Genomic DNA, 26,342 nt, shown 5'->3' with positions numbered 1-26,342 from the left:
TTCATTTTTCTTTTAAGGCTTTATTGAAATGAGTTTAAATGTTTCCATGTGAGTACATAGTAAAGGCAATTGATGAAGGTTAATTTTATTTTGGATTGAAACTTTGGAAAACTGCCTCCTACTCCACTATTCTGCAATGTTCAGTGCTAAACATTTGTAAAATGTGCTGCAAAGTCAGCCTATTCTAACACAGAAATAGTATATATTCTCAAAATTCTCCAGCCAACCATCTTCCAGTCACAATGAAGTAGCATAAGATACATACTTGCTATTAACCACAATATGGCCAAACAACCTGATTCTAATTGAAGAAAGCTCAACATCCAAAATAACACTTCAATGCACTTCGCATCAAAAGCTAACTGCAAAGAAAAATATGCTGGCAAGAGTTGCAGTTTTAAGATGATGGTTCCCTTCTTCCAGAGACTTTATTATGAACTCCCCTGGTGCAATTCCAAGTTTCTAAGTGACCTGCAGAATAAAAAGATGATTATGTTATCAAACACATCAGTTTAAAATGGACACAAACATTAGATTTCAATCTATAAGGAGTTAAGGTCAAATATCAGATACCAAGTTACTGACAAAGATGAGCTAAAATAAAAGTGAATACAAAAGAATTTCCATGGAATTCTTCTCAGACATTTGGAAATTGACTTATATTTCTCAGTTAAATATAGTACATGATCCCACACAGGGAAATTATTGGGTTAATAACACATTTTATAGTGTATTTCCTTATACACTATAAAATTAGTCTCTTAAATAACCACAGGATGGTTATTTGTGAATGTTTTCTATTTTTTTTGCCCTTGTTCTTTGTTCTTATTTGTCTTTCACTCTTTTTCTACCTTTCCTAGAATGTGGCGTTGCTCATACCCATTTTAACTAATAAATGAGCTATTAGATTACCAAGCAGCACAAGAGAAATTTTGGAAACTGTTTTCCAGAATACCTGGATTTTAAAAAAATAATTCTTCTTTTCCCCTCATTTATTAAAGAAAATCAGTGACTGGAAATAAATAGAAAATTCTGACTAAGGCATTAATATCTCGCAGTTTAAAAATGTTCATCACCTAAAAGACATGATACAGTATCCACAAGGCATAAAAGAAAAGACTAAGAAGCTTAAACACATAAATGAAAAATGTCTGCAAACAATAAGCTAAAAAGCATTTTTAATACATTTGAAAACATTTTTAAGTTTATTTATTTTTATTTATTTTGGCTGCGCTGGGTCTTCATTGCTGTGTGAGGGCTTCCTCCAGTGCCCGTGAGAGGATGCTACCCTGCCGTTGTGGCATTCAGGCTTCTCATCGTAGTGGCTTCTCTTGTTTTTACGCACAGACTCCAGGCACATGGGCTCAGCAGTTGAAGTTCTTGGGCGCTAGAGCACTGGTTCAGTATGTGGTGCATGGGCTTAGTTGCCCAGAAGCATGTGGCATCTTCCTGGACGAGGGATTGAACCCGTGAACCCTGCTTTGGCAGGTGGATTCTTAACCACTGCACCACCAGGGAAGTCCTTTCATACACTTAATACAGTATTTATTTGATTGACTTGTTGTTTCTAATCAGTTAGGTGTGCACGTATTATTAATGTATATATTGATGTGTACATGTACAGCAAATATTTGGATTGAAAATCATTAACAGTTGTTACTTCTGAGGAGTAGGACAAGGGTGTGGGAAAGAGGGGATTCTTTTACTTTTTGCTATGTAATTTGAAACTTTTACTGTAAGTACTACTATTTTAATTGAAAAATTAATTTGGAAAGTCATTACCCAAGAGTTGGAAAAGATGCCTGAAGTACACAAATATCAACAATAAAGCAAGAAAGCCCTCACAAATGTGGTTTCTGCTGCTTGAAGAAGGGCATTGTAGGATGGATTCATCTCAGGATCTGGCCTTACTGCAAGATGGACACTTATTCTGTTGACATGCCTGGGTTTACAAGCATCAGTTAGCCTATAGGAGAAGCTGGTCCCCAGAAATGATCCTCTCAATCAGTATGGACAGGGCACAGTGATTTAAGCACACTCACCTAAGGACCACTCACTTACTGCTGATTCATTAATCAACAATAACTACTGAATATCTACTGCCTGGAAAGCACTTTACATCCATGTGGGAAATAAAAAGGGAATAAAAGATCTGCTTCCATCAAGAAGCCAACAGTCTTCAATGGCTATGAAAGAAAACATACAGGAAATGAAATTATACTTTCAAAATAACATACCAATGAGTAATCTTAAGAACTAGATTTTTTGGACATAGGGTGCATAGATGAGCCTCAGAGGGCAATGGACCACTGTTTCAGAGATATGTTTTTTTTCATGATTAAGCTTAAAGTCTTGATTACGTGTGTGTGTGTGTGTGTGTGTGTGTGTGTGTGATGTTATTTCTGAAGTTGTTACTGTTTTCTTATTTTCTGTGTTCTGTTTTACTTCCTAGAGTTTGCTAGGGCTTCCCTTAAGGCTCAGACAGTAAAAATTCGCCTGATATGCTGGAGACCCAGGTTCAATCCCTGGGTCAGGAAGATCCCCTGGAGGAGGGCATGGCAACCCACTCCAGTATTCTTGTCTAGAGAATCCCCATGGACAGAGGAGCCTGGCGGTCTACAGTCCATGGGGTCGCAAAGAGTTGGACACAACTGAGCGACTAAGCAAGCAAAGTTTGCTATCCCAAACTCATATTTTTAAAATTGTTACTTACTTCAAAAGGTAGATCTACTTCAAAAAGATCTTCAGTAACAAAGATATCGTTCTAGAAAAGCTATACCTTCAAGTCTCATTATTGTTATTTGTTGTTTAGTCGCTAAGTCATGTCCAACTCTTTCACACACCAATGGACTGCAGCCTGCCAAGTTCCTCTGTCCATGGGATTTTCCAGGCAAGAATCAAGCCATTTCCTCCTCTGGGGGATCTTCCTGACCCAGGGACTGAACCTGCATTACAGGCAGATTCTTTACCATCAAGCCACCGGGGAAGCCCAAATCTCATTATAGCAAATGTCTTTAAAGGAAAACTCAATATTTTGTAAATATTTCCTATTAACATGGTTGGTCTGCTACTAGAATAACACATATTAAAGGCCTGATATGACCAAAGATTTCAGGCAGTTCTTAAAGCTGTGGTTTACTATGATAAGATTATATTTCTAATCAGTCAATAGTTGGCCTCAGAAAACCTGAACAAATCCTGAGCCCTGTGTGACTTAGCCTACTGAGAGACTCACATTTAATGCATAGTATAGCAACCAAGTTACATAAAAAGGAATTTCAATTTTCACTTGTGATTCTTGAATGCTTAGTCACTCAGTCATGTCTGACTCTTTGCAACCCTTTGGACTGCAGCCCACCAGGCTCCTCTATCCATGAGATTTTTCAGGCAAGAACACTGGAGTGGGTTGCCACTTCCTCCTCCAGGGGATCATTCCCAGCTCAGGGACTGAACCCACATTTCCTGTGTCTCTTGGGTTGCAGGCAGATTTTTTACCTGCTGAGCCATTAGGGAAGCCCCTGTATTTCCTGAAGCAAGATCAATTCAGAACCCAGAGATTCTGTTTTCAAAATTCCTCTTTCCCTTTCCTACCTTACAACCTTCAGTTGATCCAGAGTCTCTCATTCAACAAAATCCTAAAATATCCCAGCCACCCCCTCCCCCAAGCCTAAACTACTTTTCTGATTCTCTCCCTGCTTTTAATATATTGACCACCTTGGTCTCTCTGACTTTAAAATTTTCCTTTTCACTTTGTACATTATAATTGAGAACACAGTGTTGGAATGTCAAAGAACCCTCCTTGCTTTCTCCTTCCCTTCCAGCCTTGTCCATCTCTGACCATTATCTGAAGTCTGCGACATAAATGTCCAAGGAATCAGAGAGCAGGGCAGAAACAGCAGAGATACAAAGCAGGCAAAGATAAAATTCTTATTAGTAAGAAAGGGACCAAGAATAGGAATATTTGACACAGATATGAACACAGATTCTCTCCTCAACACATTTACTTGAATCAACAGAATACTAGTTGGTTAACTGTGGTTAGTATTTCTTAAATGATGAAAAGATGATAATGGTCAATATTTAGGAGTTACTCTGTTTTAATCCCTTAAGACCCATAATATCAGTTAATTATTCAGCGACCTTAAGAGGTAGGTACCATTGTTCTTCCCATTTTGCAGAGAAGGATACTTAAGGCCCAAACAAGTTAAGCAACTTGCCTGAAGTCACACAGCTGGTAAATAATGGGCTTTAGTTTCAAAGCCAGAACATCTAACACCCAAAGGCTAGACTTTTAACCATAAGTACTCCCCAAACACCTGGTATCAGTTTGGTTCAGTTTGCATGTTTAGACCTACTTTGTTCTTTGACTGTGTGTCCAAAGATAAATTTTTTGATGATTTCCATTCCATGGCATTTGCTTTCCTTGTAGAACCGCTGGTGGCATTTTTGCTCATTGCTGCCCTTCTTAGCTTGACACCTAGGGATGCATGTAGTAGTCATATCTGTATTAAACTATTTTTAAAAATAAGTCCACCCTCAGTTCTAGATTCTTCCCTGCTAGAGTCCTCTGCTTCCACCACCAAAAGGTCTGAGAAATGACTTCCCCTGATTTCAATGATGGAGGGAAATCAAGTCATAAACATTCCTGATTCTTTTAAATTCCCCCAGACAGAAAGATGTTATTACCATAACAACTTTGACCTCACTTTGTACGTGCATCTCTGAGTATTACTTAAATTTCTCGAAGAGACAGAAGTAAACAGGCTTACTCTGCTTGCGGGCATATTCTGCGGCTTTGGGAGCTGTTAACATGGCCAAAGGGTGCAAGGAGAGGCGGAAGGGTGGAGCTCGGGGAACCTGAAAGGAAAACAGACCTACTGTTAAAAGCTGCACCCACTTCGTGCTGTAAGCAGCTGCTGGTTATAGCACTTGTCTCAAGACTTGGCCTGTCTCCCCAACCCATCTTCCTGATGCGTGACTAGCCGTTGAGGATCATCTTTCATGGGTCATGTGCCTTCCCATGCTGCCTTTGATGGCCATTCTTTGCCCAGAATGGTCTTTTACACAACTGCACTCTTCAGGTGGTTCTCTCTACCTGGAATAGCCTTTTCCTCCTCTTCTGCCTCAAGGCACCTACTTTTCCTTTAAAATGTGGCTCAAATATCACCTTTTCTGAGAAACTGGTCCAGTTGTCGCCCCAGCTTCCTGCTTCCTTGCTGACACCCTCCCAACGCCTCCTAAGGCCAAATTATGGACTCACTCATCTGTGAATGCAAAGCACATGAACGCATAGAACACCCCCCGTGGTGATAGTTAATAACCCGCTGTCTGTTGCACCACGTTGGAAACTCAAGGTTAGGACTGCCCCTTCAGTCTTTCATGCACGCAACAAGTTTCTAGCGAGCACTACAGTAGTCAGGCCCTGTTTTAGGAAGCTGTGGTTGGTAAGACAGACAAGATTCCTGCCTTTCCAGGGCTGAGTGAGGAGAAAAGAACAATAAACTATTAGATAACCAGGATCATCATACATTGTGACAAATTTAATCAACTAAACAAGAGCTTGTGCTAACAAGTCACTGGGCAACCATCACTTCAGACAGAAAGGACAGAAAACATGGATTATACAATAAATATTCTCTTTATAGACAGAATGGTTTATAGTCTCCTCAGCTGGGCACTTCTAGATTTGATCTCAGTCTTTTTTTTTTTTTTTTTAATGTGGACCATTTTTGAAGTCCTTATTGAATTTTTTACAATATCGTTTCTGTTTTATGGTTTGGTTTCTTGGACACAAGGATTGTAGGATCTTAGCCCCCCAACCAAGGCTAGAACCCAAACCCTCTGCATTGGAAGGAGATGACTACTAGGGAAGTTCCTGACCTCAGGCTTTTATTGAAATGGTAAATGTATTTATTGAGAGTTTGTGTCCTATCCAGTCTTGTAAAGAATTAAATATAAGCATGAATGATGGCTTCTAACCTCAAGAAGCAAGAATACTGGAATGGGTTGCCCTGTTGTCCTTCAGGGGATCTTCCCAACCCAGGGACTGAACCCAGGTCTCCTTCATTGCAGGCGAATTCTTTACCATCTGAGCCACCAGGGAAGTCCATGAATATGGGAGTAGGTAGCCTATCCCTTCTCCAGGGGATCTTCCCCACTGGGGAAGATCAAATCAAACCGGGGTCTCCTGTATTACAGACAGATTCTTTACCAGCTGAGTTGGCTCAGATGGTAAACAAGTTGCCTGCAATGTGGGAGACCTGGGTTCTATCCCTGGTTCAAGAAGATCCCCTGGAGAAGGAAAAAGCAACCCACTCTAGTATTCTTGCCTGGATAATCCCATGGACAGAGGAGTCTGGCAGGCTGCAGTCCATGGGGTCACGAAGAATCAGACACGACTGATCAACCAAACCAGGCACGACACACACAAAACCTCAAGAAGCACATAATCTATTCTGAAAGATGACCGAGAACAAAGAAAGGAATTAAAAGGAGGCTTTGTATCTGTGTGGAGCAAGGGTAGGTGTGATAACAGCCCTGCAGGATGATACATGCCTTATGTAAGAAAGAAAACTGGCTTGCACAGCGTCTTGATGCATTTCTGCACAAAGAAAAGTCAAGACAGATTCTTCCAGGGAATTCTTTGTTGTCCAGTGGTTAGAACTTGGCACTTTCATGCTATGACCTACATTCCAGAGAACTAAGATCCCACAAGCACAGTGATGCAGCCAAAAAATAAAAAGACAGGCCTTTCATGCTTTAGTTTCCCTGTCCACTGGGGAAGAGAGAAACCGAGTATTTTAAAGGTCATATCCAGTTCACGTATTCTATGACTCCTGATAATTGATGACTCATGCAAGCAGTTAATGTAGCTCCCTCTGTGGTTTATAAGAAAAATTATTTTACAAGGAGGATGACATTGAAGTCCTAAACCTAGAGTCAATCATATGCTTTTTTTTTTCCCCCCTTCAAAGATTGATACCTTCTTTGTACTACTCAGCTAGGGAGTAACAGAGTTGGGACTGGACACAGTCTGTTGGTCTCTGAAGAGCTTGCTTTGAGTTTTAGATGCAAGTTTGAATGGACAGGAGTGACGGGTGCCCAGACACTAGGGTGTGGCTTCATGAAGAGAGGAGGAAAGAAGAGATTCTGACATTCTCCAGTTACCTGTCTGTCTTTTCCCTCTTTCTGTCCAATGTTCCACTCTCTTTACCTCCTTTTCCTTTTTCCCTCTTTTTCTGCCAAATGGAACTGAAGAATATTTGTATTGCTTGCTTTATTTGTCAAAGGAAGGTTTATGCTCCTTTTCCTTCAGTTTGAAAATGTGTAGAATCTCTACGCATTTATCTGAAGCTAACTGCAAATCACTCCAGTATTCTTCATCCATGGAAAATACCATGAATGGAGGACCCTGGTGGGCTACAGTTGATGGGGTTGCAAAGAGCCAGACACAACTGAGCGACTAACACCTTCACCACCTTCACTTTCAACTGCAAATAATTCTCACATGTGAAGTTCTTAATTTTTTTTTTCCTATGGGTCCAAGTTTCTCAGCAGAAAAACGGCTCCCTGTCAGCAAAAAAAAAAAAATTCCCTCTCCCGAGTAGAACTTGAAGTTTGTAATGTATTAACAAAATTGAACAGTTCTGGGTCCTTGATGGCTTTCTGTCACCAGGTGGCAGCAGATAGTCCTGAAAAAAGCTATCAAGCCCACACAGTACCCATGTGGTGCATGCTAAGTCACTTCAGCCGTGTACCACTCTATGTGACCCCATGGACTGCAGCCAGCCAGGCTCCTCTCTCCATGGGATTCTCCAGGCAAGAATACTGGAGTGAGTTGCCATGCTGTTCTCCAGGGGATCTTCCCAGCCCAGGGTTTGAAACCGTGTTTCTTACGTCTCCTGCATTGGCAGGAGGGTTCGTTACCACTAGCGCCACCTGGGAAGTCCCAAGTGGCCAATTCAAGTGGCCAAAACCTCTACATAATCTGATTAGTATTCAACAGGGCTTTAAGCTTTTGCTTGGGAAGGATTTTAGCTGTTGCTTAGGAGACAGTGTATCTGGAGGAATCAAAGTTTATTCATACACATGCAGCCGTTAAAGAAGAACATTTATCAACATTTTTTTTTTTTAACCACCCCACCTTGTAGTTAAATCCAGTTTTAAAAAAATTATGTTAAACTCTTAAGGACTGTTTTAAAGTCTCTCTCACAATTTAATCTTTGAAATACTATGTTTTCATTAAGAGGACCTGCTAACTCTTTGTTTAAGATGTAGAAGAGGCGCTGGCAGAGAGCTAATGTGCAGCCGCAAGGGAAAGGCCTGAGCTGGCGTCCTTCAGGCAGGGAGGACCTTGTGAGGTCCACAGGGGTAGAGGACCCTCAGAGGCTTGTATCTGTAGCTGAAATCATATCATACCCTTTGTGATAATTATCTAAAGTAGGCAAAATGTATGTCTTAATAAGGGGCTTCCCTGGTGGCTCAGTGGTAAAGAATTTGCTTGCCAATGTAGGAAATGAGGGTTTGATTCCTGGGTCAGGCAGATTGCCTAGAAAAGGAAATGGCAACCCACTCCAATCATCTTGCCTGGGAAATCCCATGGACAAAGGAGCCTGGAGGGCTACAGTCCATGGAGTCACAGAGACAGAGAGTCAGACACACGACTAAACAACAACATGTCCTAATAATACAGTGGATGCTTGATGAGCTCTTTGATTTTTGAATGTTTAGAGAAGTGGTCCTAAACTAGCTGTGATTTTTGCCTCTTAGGGGACACATGGCAACACTGAAAGACATTTTTAGGTGTCACATCAAGGGGCAGGGGTGGAAAGCTATTGGCATCTAATGGGTATGAAACAGGAGGGAAGGGGGCAGGGCACAACTTTTGAAAGAATGACATAGCCTGAGGACACAGCATAAACTGTTTAGAATCAAATGGGTCCAAGATAGCAGACAAGTCAACTTCGACTAAACCTTCAATCAGCAAGCTAAATAACACACCCAGGGGTGCCATGCAGTTCCAGTTCAGTTCAGTCACTCAGTCGTGTCCGACTCTTTGTGACCTCATGGATTGCAGCATGCCAGGCCTCCCTGTCCATCACCAACTCCTGGAGCTTATCCAAACTTATGTCCATTGAGTCGGTTATGCCATCCAACCATCTTATCCTCTGTTCTCTCCTTTTCCTCCTGCCTTCAACCATTCCCAGCATCAGGGTGTTTTCAAATGAGTCAGTCCTTCACATCAGATGGCCAAAGGATTGGAGTTTCAGCTTCAACATCAGTCCTTCCAATGAATATTCAGGACTGATCTTCTTTAGGATGGACTGGTTGGATCTCCTTGCAGTCCAAGGGACTCTCAAGAGTCTTCTCCAACACCACAGTTCAAAAGCATCAATACTTTGGTGCTCAGCTTTCTTTATAGTTCAACTCTTACATGACCACTGGAAAAACCAAAGCTTTGACTAGACAGACCTTTGTTGGCAAAGTAATGTCTCTGCTTTTTAATATGCTGTCTAGGTTGGTTATGACTTTCCTTTCAAGGAGCAAATGTCTTTTAATTTCATGGCAGCAATCACCATCTGCAGTGATTTTGGAGCCCCCAAAAAATAAAGTCTGACACTGTTTGCATTGTTTCTCCATCTATTTGACATGAAGTGATGGGACCAGATGCCATGATCTTAGTTTTCTGAATGTTGAGCTTTAAGCCAACTTTTTCATCCTCCTCTTTCACTTTCATCAAGAGGCTCCTTAGTTCTTCTTCACTTTCTGCCATAAGGGTGGTGTCATCTGCATATCTGAGGTTATTGATATTTCTCCTGGCAATCTTGATTCCAGCTTGTGCTTTGTCCGGTCCAGAATTTCTCATGATGTACTCTGTCAACAAAGGTCTGTCTAGTCAAGGCTATGGTTTTTCCAGTAGTCATGTATGGATGTGAAAGTTGGACTATAAAGAAAGCTGACCACCGAAGAATTGATGCTTTTGAACTGTGGTGTTGGAGAAGACTCTTGAGAGTCCCTTGGACTGCAAGGAGATCCAACCAGTCCATCCTAAAGAAGATCAGTCCTGAATATTCATTGGAAGGACTGATGTTGAAGCTGAAACTCCAATACTTTGGCCACTTGATGTGAAGAGTTGACTCATTTGAAAAGACCCTGATGGTGGGAAAGATTTGAAGGCAGGAGGAGAAAGGGATGACAGAGGATGAGATGGTTGGATGGCATCACTAACTCAATGGACATGGGTTTGGGTAGACTCTGGCAGTTGTTGATGGACAGGGAGGCCTGGCGTGCTACGGTTCATGGGGTCACAAAGAGTTGGACACGACTGAGCAACTGAACTGAACTCTGCATATAAGTTAAATAAGCAGGGTGACAATATACAGCCTTGACAAACTCCTTTCCTGATTTGGAACCAGTCTGTTGTTCCATGTCCAGTTCTAACTGTTGCTTCTTGACCTTCATGTAGATTTCTGAGGAGGCATGTCACGTGGTCTGGTATTCCCATCTCTTTCAGAAATTTTCCATAGTTTGGTGTGATCCACACAGTCAGAGGCTTTGGAATAGTCAATAAAGCAGAAGTAGACGTTTTTCTAGAACTCTCTTGCTTTTTTGGTGATCCAACGGATGTTGGCAATTTGCTCTCTGGTTCCTCTGCCTTTTCTAAATCCAGCTTGAACATTTGGAAGTTCATGGTTCACATACTGTTGAAGCCTGGCTTGGAGAATTTTGAGCATTACTTTGCTAGCATGTGAAATAAGTGTAATTGTGTCATAGTTTGAAGATTCTTTGGCATTGCCTTTCTTTGGGATCGGAATGAAAACTGACTTTTTCCAGTCCTGTGGCCGCTGTTGAGTTTCCAAATTTGCTGCGATGTTGAGTGCAGCACTTTCATAGCATCATCTTTTAGGATTTGAAATAGTTCAACTGGAATTCCATCACCTCCACTAGCTTTGTTCCTAATGATGCTTCCTAAGGCCCACTTGACTTTGCATTTCAGGATGTCTGGCTCTAGGTGAGTGATCACACCATCATGATTATATACAGTTCCAAGGAGCCATCAAAAGACCGAAATGTGGGCTGTGGCCCAATTCCTGGAACTCTCCACCGCTTCCCCAAAATATTTGGAGTAATCCTCCCACTCATTAGCTTATGAAATTACCAACCCATAAAAACTAACCACGCCACATTTCAAGGCGGCTGTACTTACCCTCTGTGATGGCCCACATTCTGTCTGTGGAGTGTGTTTCTCTCTAAGTAAATCTACTTCTTACTATCGCTTTGTCTCTCACTGGATTCTTTCTGATGAGACATCAAAAACCGGAGCTTCATTAGGTCCTGACACCAGGTACTGTGGGTTTTGACTGGGTTCAAGTTCCAGTCATATGGGTTAGTGTCCCAAACTGGGTTTTGGCCTGATTCTAGTCCCAGCCATGTGGGTTAGAGTCCCAAGCAGGGTTTTGGCCAGATTCTAGTCCCAGCACATGGGTTCAAGTCCCAATATGAGGCAAACACTTTCAGGTTGAAGGCAGGAATTCTGCTAAACAGCTCACAACGCACTGAACAGCCCCAACTCCACCCCCTACATACAAATTATCTGCTTCAAAATGTTGAGAAACCCTGATTTAGAGGAATATAGAGGGAATCAGACACACCCCCAACTCCCGAGTACCAGAACCTTAACCATGGCTAGTGTTTTGAGGTTACCAGGTGCCAACCACTAAGGGCTTTACTGATGTAACTCACCTCATTTCCCATAGCAATCCCAGCTTTTGGCTCCTGCTTCTACAAATGAAATTGAGGCTGTTAGAGTTTAGAGAACTTGCCCAGGATTATTCTGTTTGAACTAGTAGAGCTGGGATTCGATCCCAGGCTACCTGTCTTTAGAATCCTCATGCTTAACTCTTACACATAACAGCCTTTCATGTACAGGACACTCATAACCTGTAACAATAAACAAACTCAGGTCTTTGAAGGAAAGCCCCTGAAATTCAGTACCCCTAAAACTAAGTTCCTCTGTTGAGTTTATGATTAACCAGTCTATCCAAAACATTATTCCCCAGCTGGTTCAACACCTGTTCCACTCAAGGTTGAGGAGTATCAAAAAAAAAAAAAAAAAGAGGGGGTGGGGATTGACACCAAACAGGATCCTATGGAGCCTGAGACCAGGCACCAAATCCTTTCCATGTTCCTCATTTCTTGTTTGTAGAAAAAAAAACCATCAGCCTCCTAAACCTTCCTCAAGTTCCAAAGAGCAGATTCAAACAGTTACTAATTAGGGGAGTGACTTAGGCAGAAAGAAACAGTAGGGCGGCAATGAGGACTGGGCCTGGTTCCTCCTCAGAGGACCTGCATAACAATCTGATACAAATCTCAGTTCTTCTGCAGAAATGAAGACCACCACCCAGGTGGAAGACAATAATTGTAGGCTGAACACAAGCACAGGGACCCCAGACTGACTGGAGCCGGAAGGCTGATGACTGAAATTCCCAGAACATCATCAGTTACCTCACCACCAACCAATCAGAGGCGGGTTACACACCCTGGAGCCTGACCCTCCAACTTTTGCCTATAAAAGCTTCTTCCCTGAAACCCATGGGGAGTTTGGGTCTTTAAGCATAAACTGCCATGTTCTCCTTGCTCGGCCCTGTAATAAACCTATCTGTGCTCCAAACTCTGATGTTTTGGCTGTTTGACCTCACTTGGTATCGGGCACGTGCACTTGAGTTTGACAAAACCCCCTTTCTGAGGATATGATTTGTTTTCCTTCAGAGTTGGTCATTATGTAGTCTATGTTGTCAACTACAAATTGGCACTTGCCAAGGGCATGCCATCTGCCTCTGCGGAGATTGAGCCCCGTGTTGCTGCAGCTGTTGAACTTCGACACACCCTGAAGGGAGTTCAAGGGTGGAGAGTGAAGCACTCTGTGCTTCAGAGAAACTGGTGGTACAGGTCTTTAGATAGATATTTTCAGGAACTGATTTCCTGATCCCGATCCTGACATCTTTTCATATCTAGAAAAGCACTAAATCTTTTCATGGAGACATCAGCTCCTCTTGACTAGCAGAAACCTTTCGTAAAGTAAACATTTGATTGCATTGAACTCCCCCTTCACCAAAATTTTATATATTGACCTTCCTCCACCACCTCTTTGGAGCAGTCCCTCAGAGCTATCTGAGGTGCTGTCTCCTGGGCTGCAATCTTCATTTGCCCCCAATAAAACTTAACTCACAATTCTTACATTGTGCATCTTTTTAGTGGACAAACAGAACTGGACATGGAACAACTGACTGGTTCAAAATTGGGAAAGGAGTATGTCAAGGCTGTATATGTCACCCTGCTTATTTAACATATATGCAGAGTTGTTATTCAGTCACCCAGTCGTGTCTGACTCTTTGCGACCCCATAGACTGCAGCACTCAAGGCCTCCCCGTCCCTCACCATTTCCTGGAGTTTGCCCAAGTTCATGTGCATTGCACTGGTGATGCCATCCAGCCATTTCATCCTCTGACATCCTCTTCTTCTGGACTCAATCTTTTTCAGCATCGGGTCTTTTCCAATGAGTCAGCTGTTTGCATCAGATAACTAAAATACTGGAGCTTCAGCTTCAGCATCAGTCCTTCCAATGAGAATTCAGGGTTGATTTCCTTTAGGATTGACTAGTTTGATCTCCTTGCTGTCCAAGGGACTCTTGGGAGTCTTCTCCAGTGCCACAATTTGAAGGAATCAATTCTTTGGTGCTCTGCTTTCTTTACCATCCAGCTCTCACAACCATACATGACCACTGGTAAGACCATAGCCTTGACTTCACAGACTTGTCAACAGAGTGATGTCTCTGCCTTTCAGCACACTGTCTGGGTTTGTCCTAGCTTTGCTGCCAAGAAGCAATTGTCTTCTGATTTCATGGCTGCAGTCACCATCCCCAGTGATTTTAGAGCCCAAGAAGAGGAAATCTGTCACTGCTTCCACCTTTCCCCCTTCTATTCGCCATGCAGTAATGGGGCCAGATGCCATGATCTTAGTTTTCTTAATATTTAGTTTTAAACTGGCTTTTTCACTCTTCTCCTTCACCCTCATCAAGAGGTTCTTTAGTTCCTCTTCACTTTCTGCCATTAGAGTAATATCATCTACATATCTGAGGTTATTGATGTTTCTCCCACCTATCTTGATTCCAGCTTGTAATTCATCCAGCCTGACATGTTTGCAGAGTACATCATGCGAAATGCTGGGCTGGATGAACCACAAGCTGGAATCAAGATTGCTGGGAGAAATCAACAACCTCAGATATGCAGAGGGTACCACTTTGGCTTCCATATATATATATATATGTATATATATATATATACACACATATATATACACATACACATGCATTTATATTCTTTTTAGGTTCTTTTCTATTATAGGTTACTACAAGATATTGAATATAGTTCCCTGTGCTATATAGTAGGTCCTTGTTAGTTATCTATTTTATATATATTAATGTGTATATTTTAATCCCAAACTCCTAATTTATCCTTCCCCACTCCCTTCCATTTTGGCCCCTTTAATGAATCTGGTTTATCCAAGCTACTTGGACACCCATGTTTGCAAACCTGCTTGATGGATAACCCTGCTAAGACTGGAGGGCTTCACGGTGCCCTTCCTTCCAGGATGTGATTTTCCATATTTGTCCTCTGGCCACTTGAGTTGAGACCAAGCAACTAGGTCTGCCTATTGCCTGCCTTTGTCCTCTGCTAGGCAAAGAAGATGAAGGGAAGAAAACATAGTGTCTGAAAAAGAGGGACTTGGGCTCAGATATTTATGTGTATGTGCTGAGGGGTGTGGTTTGAAGGGAAAGCCTAAAAGGTGGAAATCCTAGAAGGGAGAAATCTGCAGGAAAAAAGTCAAACAGGATTAAAGCAGCATGGTTGGCTTGACTATCTAAGAAAACAAAAAAGTAGTCTTTCTTCAAAAGCCAAGAAGAGTTTGGTGTCTGAGGAGCATTAGTCCTGGGGTGCCTTATACCTCAACCAAGGAAGCATGTCAGCTGCAATATGAGATATGAGATCTATGAGAAACTGATTTTTTTGGACTCGCCCACCCTTATATCCCTGCACCTACAACTATAATAAGTGAATGAATGAATGGAAGAGTTGAAACCAGAGAGATCAGAGAGGAGGTACTGATTTCCTGCATAATCCAGGGAATTTGAGTCTCAAGACCAGGTCAGCTTACATATGGACTAAGGTGAGAGGACCACTGGATTCAGTTACGACACTTCTGAGTAAATGCTGGAGTCCTAAGGTGGCCCTGGTAGACTCCTGACTTTATATGACCCCACCGTTTGCAGTATGGTCTGCAGGTAGGACAGCAAGGCAGGCGGTGTTCCTGTGGCCGTAGCCCTGCTCCTGCCCTGGCCTCCCTTCCAAACCCTGGTGGGGACAAAGGGAAGTGACAGTGGGAGCAGAGGGCCTTGCGTGGGTTCTCCCAGCTTCCCTCCCTGACTTCCTCCCACTCCACGCCTCTGCCCAACCCTGCCCACCCCATCTGCCCTTTCTTCTTCTTCTCTTTTCTAGAGGTTATCCAAAGGCAAAGGGATCAGCAGTTCACCTCTAAATAGAAGCCCATATTTCAAAAGTTTAGTAAATGTTTGTATATTCATACATAGCAAAACCTGAACTAATAGTAAAGATAATTCAGAATACCCTGGGCTATTTGTTTTCTTTTTTTCAAGATTAGCAATTGGAAACCCAAAGAGGGGAAGGGACACAGTCAGAACTCACCCTGGACTCCCTGATCTTTAGTACTTCAGCTGGACTGAATTCCAAGCAGTCTTGTAGAAAGGAGAAATGTGGCAGCAGTAAACTAGATAATTTCTCATGAGAATGAACATTGTAGATCTTGTCCTTGTTCTAGAAGTTATGGTACATCATACAAGAGGAGCACTTGGATTTACCAGACCCATATTATGAAAAGTGTAAGTGAGAGAGAACTTTTGTTAATGTGGAAAAGAGACAGCATCTAGACTTTAAGGTGCTCAAGTGGCTGCCTCTATGTATGAATTAATAAAATGCATTTGCTATTATGAGTATAGTGCTTTATGTAGTGAAAGCACCTTAGATTTATTACTCAAGTAAAGTATAACTGCATCTGATTTTATATATTTTGATATGAAGCTGTTATTTCATGCCTGAAAATACAACATTATCAATTTATAAAATAAATTCTCTCTAACATTCCGTTATGTTGATAGTCTCAGGTCATCCTTACCTTGGCAGCACCAGAACTGGAAGAAGAGCCAGCCCCATAAATTTTAAAGACTTCCTCAATTGGAATACTGTTCTGTTAAACAACAAAATAATAACAAAAATGTATGATCATATCATGACTTTTCTTTTATTATAAAACAAAACTATTACAGCTCCTGCACATTCCTGGAGAGCATGGGCACCAGATAAATACCTTCAAAATAAATGGATAAGTCAGAGTATCCTAACATCAATTATTTGTGTGTTATTTTTTCCCTTACTTATTTTTTTACAATACAATATAGAAGTCAGTCTTTTTATTAACCTTTAAAAATGAAAAATTTAATTTCAATAAATTTTAAATATTTAGAAACACTGGTTGAAAAATAAAATAAGTATTCTTTAATATAAAATGAATATTGCAAATACAAAATCTTCATAGATGCAAATAATGTTCTTTTCCTTACCATTAAGATTCCAGCATAAGATGATAAAATCATTGCTTCTCGTTCTTTGTGGTTTGGATATATGGGTCTACCCCGAAATGACATTTTCCTAAGGGGGGAATATGAATACGAATGGAGGGTTTATTCTTGTTCTTTTTAACAAGAATTTTTGACAAGGTTGTGATGATAATCATAAGTAATAAATAATAGCTCCTTGCTATGCATTTTATTCACAAAACTGATAGGTATCAAACCCCAGAGGACGGGCCACTATGGTGGACAATTGTGGTTTTACCAACCCATATCCTTTTCTCTTCTGTGGCAACTGCTTGGGGGTAACTTCCTTCCTCCTGTTTAAGCCTATAAAGCTCCCCGCTGCTGTATAAGCTTCTAGGGGAGTGATGACGCCCCTAGATTCCAAGGATGGAAAACACACTGTGGACTAATTTAGCCAGCATGTTCTCTCCCTCTTTCCACCCCCAGATAAGTCAGAGCACACAGTGCCACTGAGATACAGTTCTGTGCTTTTTAAAAATCCATTCTCCCCTGGCCTGACTGTTGTGATAAAGTAGGCTAAAACTAGAAATTGTGTCCACTCAGAGGAAATAGCCAAGAGATAGATCCTGATGACCTGGTTTGAGTTTTGAATTAAGCCATGCCTGATGCCCCTCTACCCATGGACTTTGTAGATACAGAGGCAATAAATCTCTCCTCCCTTTCTTCTTCTTCTTTTTTTTTTTTCCGCTTAAGTCCATTCAAACTGGATTTTCTGCTTATTGCAACTAGATACTGATCCCACCATTCAGCACCAGGTGTGTGTTATAGAGCAACAGAGCAGAAAAAAACAACTAGCCTCGTGAACCAGGGATTCAATCCTGGCGTCATTGGTTTCATGTTCTTTCTAGCTGAATGAGTCTGCCTGGCACATATAGATGTGCTTAGTCGCTCAGTCGTGTCCAACTCTCTATGACCCCATGGACCGTGGCCTGTCAGGCTCCTCTGTCCAGGCTTTTCCAAGCAAGAATGATGGAGTGGGTGTCATTTCCACCTCCAAGGGATCTTCCTGACCCAGGGATCGAACCCACGTCTCTTAGGCCTCCTGTATTGACAGGCTGGTTCTTTACCACTATCGCCACGTGGAAAGCCCCACATATGGGAGAAAATGCTAATAGTGCTGGCAAGCATGCAAACAGTGGTGATTCAAACTGCTTAACTCAGGTACACATCTGGTTAAATGCTTGAGAAGTTATGTTTGATGGTCCTTGGGAAAAGATTGCAGCTTTACCCACAAAACTGATCGTTTTTTAAAAAATCAGGACATGTACACAATAAAGCAGAGTTATATTTCTAAGACAAAACATCTTATGCAAGAAAGATCTGTGTCTGACAGAAACCAATTCACAGGGATGCAAAATATGTAAGCATGGATAAGACTTCGCCAGACTGATGACTGTGAGATTTTTTCAGGTTTCTAGCTGGAGATGAATACTCCATAGTATTTCAAATCAGAATGCCTTGTGATAAACTTCCTCTGTCATTACTCATTGTTTAAAAACAAACAAACAAAAAAACTGCCAGGAACAAGGACAATTCAACTTACACTTTCTCCCACTCCAGCCAAGTTAAGTCTTCTGAGTGATCCAGCCATTGCAAAGCGACGTTGATAGCCAAGTCATAGTGTGCCTGGAAGCCAGGAGCACAGAGAACAAAGGATCAGGCTGAGACAGTGACTGAAGCTCACCCTGGCGATGACAATGGCACTGCTAAGCCTGTTCTACCCTTTAGTCACGCCCACAACAGTGAGCATCACCAGCTGGGTCCAGTAACCTGATGCTCAGATAGAGATAACTAGTGTTCTTCCGGCATTACATTTAACCCCCCACTAGACCAATGCGTGTGCGTTGGGTGGGTGGGTGGGGGTGCCAGAAATGATAGATAGATTCATGAAATACTAAATTGGGACTCAGGGAATCTGGGTTCAAATCTAGGTTACTGCTAACAACTCATGATACTATATCCTTGGGTGAGCAATTGCTGTTCTCTGGGCCTCAACTTCCCTAAATTTTAAAATAGAAAAAGGGGAAGGTAGAGGAAGAGGGACATAGAGAACAATTTCTAATTTGGTGCAACATCAGAAATATGCTCCTAGGGTCACACATCACAGAAATGTGTCCACCTGATGAGTTGGGGGAATCCCTAGAGACTCAGAGAAGTGGCTTCGGCAGAGCTGGGCTTGAAGGATGAGGAGAATTTCCATAGGTGAAGGACCTCCCACGCCGAGGGTCCAGCCGAAGCAGGGAACTGGAGGTAGACTTGGGTAAGTGACTTGCCTTCTTTGTGGTAAAAAGCTAAGGACCAATTCAGTGTTCATTCTTATCATATTGACCACCCTTTCCTGGTCATTTCTAAGTGTATTCACCATTTATCTGTCAAATCATTCCTTCTCAGTTTGAAGAAGGAAGGTCAGTTTTGTTTTTGTGTTTGTGGATGAATTCCAAGGTTCTACGTAATGGTAACATTCTCTACAAGATGTAACAATGAAATTATTTCTTTCAGGCACTGAACCAAACTGAAAAGAGAAAGAAAAAGAGAGAAAGGGAAGGAAGGAGGGAGGAAGGGAAGGAACAGAGGAAAAAAAGAAAGGCAGTAATCACTTGCTGAAACCTAATCAGTAGATTGATGCCTGGACGGGTAGTGCGGCCATCACCTGTTTGCTCATTAGGAATGCACGTCTCCAGCCTCACTCCAGACCTGAATCAAAACGGTCTTGTAATAAGACCTCATTAAAGTTTGACCAGCACTTATCTAATCGATTTAATTTCTCTATTTAATACATGCATAGAGAAGTAGTATAGAACATGAAGCCTTCCTTAACTGCTCATTCAGCACCGGGGACATCAGACAGGGATGGGCGGGAGGAAGGGGAGACACGTGGTCCTGTCTTCCTCCTTAGCGCAAGAACAGTAAATGGGTAGCATAAAAAGGCTGAGGGCTTACTAATCTCTCTTGAATTAGATCTCTTCACAGCTTCTTTAATTTATGTGAAGTAACTTTGATTACATAACGTGAGTCTGAATTTCAACAGGTATCATAACAAGAATTTAGGATTATTCAATTACTTGGTTTTCTCCATGAATGGTAAAAAATTATTGCATTTGAGAACTATACAATAGTAGTTTAATCTCATCAAAAGGTGTTTAACATCATGGCTGTCATACTTTTCATCATGTACTCATTTTGCTTTTTCATCTTCTCTCTCCTAAAAGTAAATAAATAACGAAAGTCTCGTGACGTTTTATTGTCATTCTTCTTGCTTTCAGTTTAATGAGTTGAAAAGACCACGTGGACAATCCTAGGATGACAGATGAGAAAGAGGACATTCTGGGAGAAGGGGATCAAGATTAGCCTCATTTATGACAAACATTAGATCCTGTTCCTCCCTGTAACACACATACAACGCAGATGTGATTCATCGCCGCATGCCTTTCTTTACCATATCATCTAGAAAGGTGAGTTGCCTTCTTCCTTTTGGGTCAAATTCATTTTCCCGAAGTCTGATGCCAATATAATCTCCCCTTAAAAGCAAGAGAGCAGGATTGAACTAGCAGGAATGACACAGAAGCACGGTCTGCCAAAGATTCCTCCCCATTTCCTCCCTCCTCCACCAAATACAAGAGAAGTCACCAATGGCTCTGGTAGCTGAATCAATATTCATTTTGATTTAAACAGCCATTCTGCAACCCTGCAGATTTAAAGTATCCAACCATAATGAACAAATAAAACTCACAGAGAACTGAATTTCTAGGAAAGCAGGGAGTATGATAAACCCCAATAGGCAGAACAGATGCTACAAAACCGAAAGGATTGAGACCCCCTCTTTGAAGATTCCCCTGCTGCCCTTGACTCCCCCACTGAAGATTCCCCTGCTGCCCTTGCCAAATTCAGGCAGAATGTCTAAAGTTGAAAACTTCCAGATATATGACATGCCGTACAGATGTGTTAGTTAGCTTGAAGGCTTTTTTCCCCTGTTAAAATGAAAATACCATTAGGAGGGTTAGACATAAAAACGTATTAGTGATTCCACTTTAGTGTATATTTATCAGGTTCTTCCCTAACAGACTTTTAATAAGGGGAGAGTAGAATAAGGGCCCTTGGAGGTGAATAGAAAGAGGTACTACTCTAGAAAAGTTGGGAGGAGAGACTGGATATAGGAAAAAGGACTCTGGGGTCTCCAAGGTCAATCTCACAGTGTTACATAAGGAGAGTTCTGTTGGTCAAGGTCTTTACCAAACACTTTGGGCAAGTTCCTGTGCTGGATATAAATTTGCTTTTGGATTCTAAAGCTCTTTTGTGTCATTAAGCTATTCTAGATGGATAAAAATTATTGAAGTTTTGCTTTGTAATTTCAAGACACTTTATTTGAACTAGCCTAAATGGATTCTTTTGGATAAAATTAAACTGTACATATATGTATGTATATGCATACATATATATATGTATATACATGTTTATATTTATATTAGTTCTGAAATTCCAGTTCTTTGGATGACATATGTAGAGGAACTGGCATTCCTAATTATGGTTTGTTCTTTATTATGTTGACCTCCAAACACACATGTAAAATGCATGAATTCATATTGCAGCATTTCTTAAGCACTTATTAAAAGATAATTATCTTAGTAGGCAGAGAAAAGATATTTAATGGGGACTATAATGAGGTTTTTAATAAAAGTGTATTACTGTTATGCCTATAATCATGAAATAGAACCAACAATAACCTTTTTTCCCCTTTTTATATGGTCTTTGATTTTCACCAACCTCTTAACAAAGTATCAAGTCAATGAAAAGCTACCACAGGAGAAAAAAATTTCCATGGGAAAACTTAATGTTTTCTTTATGTGTTTAAAATGAAGTTTGGATGGCAAAAGATAGAGATAAATTATTTAACCGATAAGATTCACAATAGAAGAAGCAGAGGCTGCAATATAAATGCTGCATCCTTGGGTACCTATTTTTAAGGAATCTCACTCATATCTTTTACTAGTCAAACCCTTTCAAAGGCATACCCTGCCCAGCGCAGACTGAAGCTCTCAGCTCAGATCCTAGGCTCTAGAGTAGGGATGTCTCAGTTGTGTATGCTGCTGGCAGAAACATCCTCTCTAGAGATTTAGCATCCTGCTTTGCACCACATGTGAGGCCTTTGGGGCAGAGACAGAGGCCAGATCATCTGGCTGTCTCCTGCACCATGGGAACAAATTCTTTCTTAGGCTTTTAACCCCTCTGCCAATATCCAGACTATCTATGACGTACAACCCGCCAAATGCTCAGTGCAATAAATGTAAGCTATTTTCCATCAGACTTACAGGAGCTTTTTCATTTCCTTCTTTAGGAGCCTTCTTTCCATGATTAAAGGCTTATCCAGCTGAGCAGGTAACTGCAGCTACACTGCACCTTTATCCTTTGGAAAGACCCAGCCTCTCTGAGCCTTGAAGCTATAGCAGCAAATCAGAGAGAATTTGAGTAAAGGATGCTATCACTCCTAATACCAGTCATGGAGTCCTAGGCTTTGGAAGGGATCTGAGAGCAGGCCTCTCATCCAGCAGGTTCCAGGTCAGAAAGCTGCCTGCCAGCCAGAGCACTGTGCCTTGAGTTTGTCTGACATTTCTTATTCCTTCCAAATTTTTTGTCAATATTCATCATTTACTTATTCTTGCAATAAACTCACAAGTAACAGACACGGCTCATATAATCGTGGATGAGACTATATAGACAGAGCATCCAAACACAGATGGTTTGTGATCTGAATGTGTTTGAGTTCTGTGTGCATTCAACATCGTGACTCTCTGTGAATCCACCTGATTCATGGCTCGTGATGGCATTTTCTATAGAACCTGTGTACAACTTTCTATGGCCAGCAGGTCCTTGTAGAAACACATGGTGATGACAAAGGTGAGGTCACATCTTCAATTCTCACCCCTGCTTTGAACCAGAAATTGAAGCCCAGGTGATAGAGTCAAATGGGGCCTGACATCACAAAAAGGAGTTAGTTTTTTTTTACAAATTATCACCATTGAATGGGGTGACAGAGATAGGTATATAAATGGGATATCAACTTTATCTGCAGTGTTTTATTTCTTTAAAAAAAAATTTAAAGCAAATTGTGATGGTTAATTTTATATGTCAACTTGGCTGGGCCACTCTGCCCATATATGCGGTCAAACATTATTTTGATTGTTTTTTTTTTTTTTTTTGCACAGGTGGTTTCTGAAGGAGATTAACGTTTAAATTAGTGGACTTTGAGTAAAGCAGATGACTCTCCTTATGTGGGTGGGCCTCATCCAATCAGCTGAAGGCCTTAAAAGAACAAAGGCTGATCTTTCTGAGCAGGAAGGAATTCTGCCAGCAGACCATCTTCAGACTTGAACTGCAGCTCTTCATTAAGTCTCCATCCTGCCTGCTGACCCCATCAGACTTTTGGACTGGTCAAGCCACCAAGATCACGTGAGCCAGTTCAATAAACTAATTTTCTCCCTATATTGTTTCTGTTTCTCTGGAGAACCCTGCCTAGTACACATCTAAGAAAATTGTCTTCCACATTGCAGGCAGATTCTTTACCGTCTGAGCCACCTGGGAAGCCCAAATTCTTCACCAAATCAATTAAATTATTTTGGACCATACTTGCTGTGGCTTCATCTGCTAAAGCGTTGGATGGGATGTAGAAAAGGGAATAAAGGTGGAGCATTCCATAGGAACTGAAGTAAAGATAAAGACAGGACTATTGTGCCCTACAGGAGAGTCAACTGGGAGAGGACACTGCAAGCCAGAAAGGTTTTCGGTGGCTTAGACAAGGGAAAGCGCTGAGCCTGGAGAGACCAGATGCCAGAACGTGAAGTCGGCCCCACCGCTGACTGCTGTGGCCATGGCCAAGCCTCTTGGCTCAGCTGCACCCCAGTCTCAGGTGTTGTCTGAACTGTGATGAGGCTGGTTAACATCATCCAGAGCACCTTTCACCCTAACATCCCACAACTCCATAAAGGCTAGCACTTATGCAACACCGTGTTATCATGCTTCCAATTCAATAATTAGAAAAATGGTTGTTGATAAACATTTGCCCTACCTCAATTCCTTGACTGGAGTGGAGCTTAGATGTCTTTTTAAAAAGCAAAAGATTTAGCCTTTGCTTTAACCTATTCTTGTTTTCTATTTTTTTTTCCATTTATTTTTATTAGTTGGAGGCTAATTACTTTACAATATTGTAGTGGCTTTTGTCATACCTTGACATGAATCAGTCATGGATTTACATGTATTCTCCATCCTGATCCCTCTGGGTCTTCCCAGTGCACCAGGCCCGAGCACTTGTCTCACGCATCCAACCTGGGCTGGTGATCTGTTTCACCCTTGATAATATACATGTTCCGATGCTGTTCTCTCAAAACATCCCACCCTTGCCTTCTCCCACAGAGTCCAAAAGTCTGTTCTGTACATCTGTGTCTCTTTTTCTGATTTGCATATAGGATTATCGTTACCATCTTTCTAAATTCCATATATATGTGTTAGTATGCTGTAATGTTCTTTATCTTTCTGGCTTACTTCACTCTGTATAATGGGCTCCAGTTTCATCCATCTCATTAGAACTGATTCAAATGAATTCTTTTTAATGGCTGAGTAATATTCCATGGTGTATATGTCCACAGCTTCTTATCCATTCATCTGCTGATGGGCATCTAGGTTGCTTCCATGTCCTGGCTATTATAAACAGTGCTGTGATGAACATTGGGGTGGCACGTGTCTCTTTCAGATCTGGTTTCCTCAGTGTGTATGCCCAGAAGTGGGATTGCTGGGTCATGTGGCAGTTCTCTTTTCAGTTTTTTAAGGAATCTCCACACTGTTCTCCATAGCGGCTGTACTAGTTTGCATTCCCACCAACAGTGTAAGAGGGTTCCCTTTTCTCCACACCCTCTCCAGCATTTATTGCTTGTAGACTTTTGGATAGCAGCCATCCTGACTGGCGTGTAATGGTACCTCATTGTGGTTTTGATTTGCATTTCTCTGATAATGAGTGATGTTGAGCATCTTTTCATGTGTTTGTTAGCCATCTGTATGTCTTCTTTGGAGAAATGTCTGTTTAGTTCTTTGGCCCATATTTTGATTGGGTCATTTATTTTTCTGGAATTGAGCTGCAGGAGTTGCTTGTATATTTTTGAGATTAATCCTTTGTCTGTTGCTTCGTTTGCTATTATTTTCTCCCAATCTGAGGGCTGTCTTTTCACCTTGCTTATAGTTTCCTTTGTTGTGCAAAAGCTTTTAAGTTTAATTAGGTCCCATATTCTTGTTTTCTAATTCTGAGCTAGTCCTTGGAATTTCAGACACACCAATTATAAAATATGAGCCTCTTGGTTGTTGGGACAACTTTCTCTTAGACCCATTTTCCTTCCCCCTTATCATTCAGTGTGGCATAATAGGCAGATTTTTTTTTTTTTTTTTTTCCTGTTTTTGGCCACTCTGCTCGGCTTGTGAGATCTTGGTTTGGTAACCAGGGAATGAACCCATTCTCTTAGTAGTGAAAGTGTGATGTCTTAACCACTGGACCTCCAGAAAATTCCTGTAAAAGGTTTTTAAAATAGAAGCAACTTCCATTCCACAAGGCCAGAGGTCAGCAGACCCTGTGAAGCCACCTTGGATGGGTGAATTTGCTTCTCTGTGTTTTCATGTTTCCTCCTCTGTAAAACAAGCATTGAATGGTTGGAGGGGTTTCTGCCAGCTGTCCAGTTCAGTGACTTACATGCATTGTGCCCGGTTGAAAGAGGAGCATTTGCACAGATTCTGTTCAGCTTTAATTTGAATTCAGCCAGTCACCCCTCTTTTTGGTCTGTAGAGTTTTAATGAAACAAGATTCTGGCTGGAAATACACAAAAAAGAGCTGCTAAAAAGGTGTCAGCCATCTCGTGCATTAGCTGTTTCATAGAAACCACCTTCTGCCAGAAATCACAGCCCCCATTTTCCATAGGAATAGCGCACCCTTTAAGAATATCTACACCCTCCAGCAGGTCCCCACTCTGTACCCCACATCTATGGTACAGGCCTTTCAGACTGAGTTCTATTAAGAAATTCCCCTTTCAGAATCTCTCACCAGCCAGGGTGATCCCAGCGCTTTTGTTCTCTCTGTGCTTCTGGAGGCGTGCTTGAGGATCCACTGGGCTGGTGTTCACAGACATTCAGAAAAATAGATGCTTTTTGGGGGGGGGAGGGAGGGGCTGTTGCTAGGAAACGGTGACTGAATGAAAACAGTTTGCTTTTTAAATACACCTACACACCCTGAAGGGAAAAAAGAAATCTTACGTTTGGGACAGGAATATGATCCTGACCCGGAGTTCACGGATCTTTTTACCTAAGCAGGCTTTCGTTTCCCTTCTAAATGATTCATGGAAAGTGAGAGCCTGCAAGCCTTCCACCTCCCACAAGAGTTTTTGTATAGCTCAGTGGGAGACCCTGGAGTCAACTGACCAAGCAAGGATTTCTAGGGAGCCAGTGAACCTCTGGCTCCCCACACACGCAGGCTGATTCTACTTGGTGTCCATAGACATGGGGGCAGGGGAATCCTGAAGAAGCATCACCATTTCTCTCCTGCTAAGTGGTTTCCCTGCTCACACATTTGCTCCTCATCTCGAAC

General features: G+C 41.6%; 1 protein-coding gene across 3 annotated transcripts; it reads right to left on the bottom strand.

Moving 5' to 3' along the window:
- On the bottom strand, positions 1 to 22,153 carry C24H2orf80 (chromosome 24 C2orf80 homolog). Of its 3 annotated transcripts, XR_006265245.1 has the most exons (10): positions 22,036 to 22,104; positions 20,166 to 20,247; positions 18,273 to 18,355; positions 16,694 to 16,781; positions 16,249 to 16,320; positions 11,743 to 11,781; positions 4,770 to 4,857; positions 4,356 to 4,477; positions 2,043 to 2,186; positions 1 to 471 (listed from the first exon to the last, which is right to left on the bottom strand). XR_006265245.1 is itself a non-coding variant. In XM_043446052.1 (8 exons), exons 1-8 carry the CDS (start codon positions 22,074 to 22,076, stop codon positions 463 to 465), a joined length of 585 nt encoding a protein of 194 aa, XP_043301987.1. In that variant the 5' UTR covers positions 22,077 to 22,153; the 3' UTR covers positions 1 to 462. The 3 variants fall into 3 exon arrangements, 1 of the variants encoding a protein (XP_043301987.1); XR_006265246.1 differs by lacking the exon at positions 11,743 to 11,781; XM_043446052.1 differs by lacking the exons at positions 2,043 to 2,186; positions 11,743 to 11,781 and having other exon boundaries at positions 22,036 to 22,153.
- Between the last annotated feature and the right edge of the window lie 4,189 nt (positions 22,154 to 26,342).

The sequence above is a fragment of the Cervus canadensis genome, chromosome 24, assembly GCF_019320065.1.
Source record: "Cervus canadensis isolate Bull #8, Minnesota chromosome 24, ASM1932006v1, whole genome shotgun sequence".
In the NCBI taxonomy this organism is placed as follows: Eukaryota; Metazoa; Chordata; class Mammalia; order Artiodactyla; family Cervidae; genus Cervus; species Cervus canadensis.
Note: the sequence above shows the minus strand (reverse complement) of the source record. Positions and strands in the feature narration are given on the sequence as shown.

Excerpts from the sequence above, each read along its gene's own strand:
- C24H2orf80 (XM_043446052.1), bottom strand. The coding sequence starts at position 22,076 with ATGGAAAGAAGGCTCCTAAAGAAGGAAATGAAAAAGCTCCT. Across the intron at positions 20,248-22,035 it reads AAGGAAATGAAAAAGCTCCT|GGGAGATTATATTGGCATCA; the intron begins GTAAGTCTGATG and ends CTTGCTTTTAAG. Across the intron at positions 16,782-18,272 it reads TGGCTGGAGTGGGAGAAAGT|GAAAATGTCATTTCGGGGTA; the intron begins GTAAGTTGAATT and ends TTCCCCCCTTAG.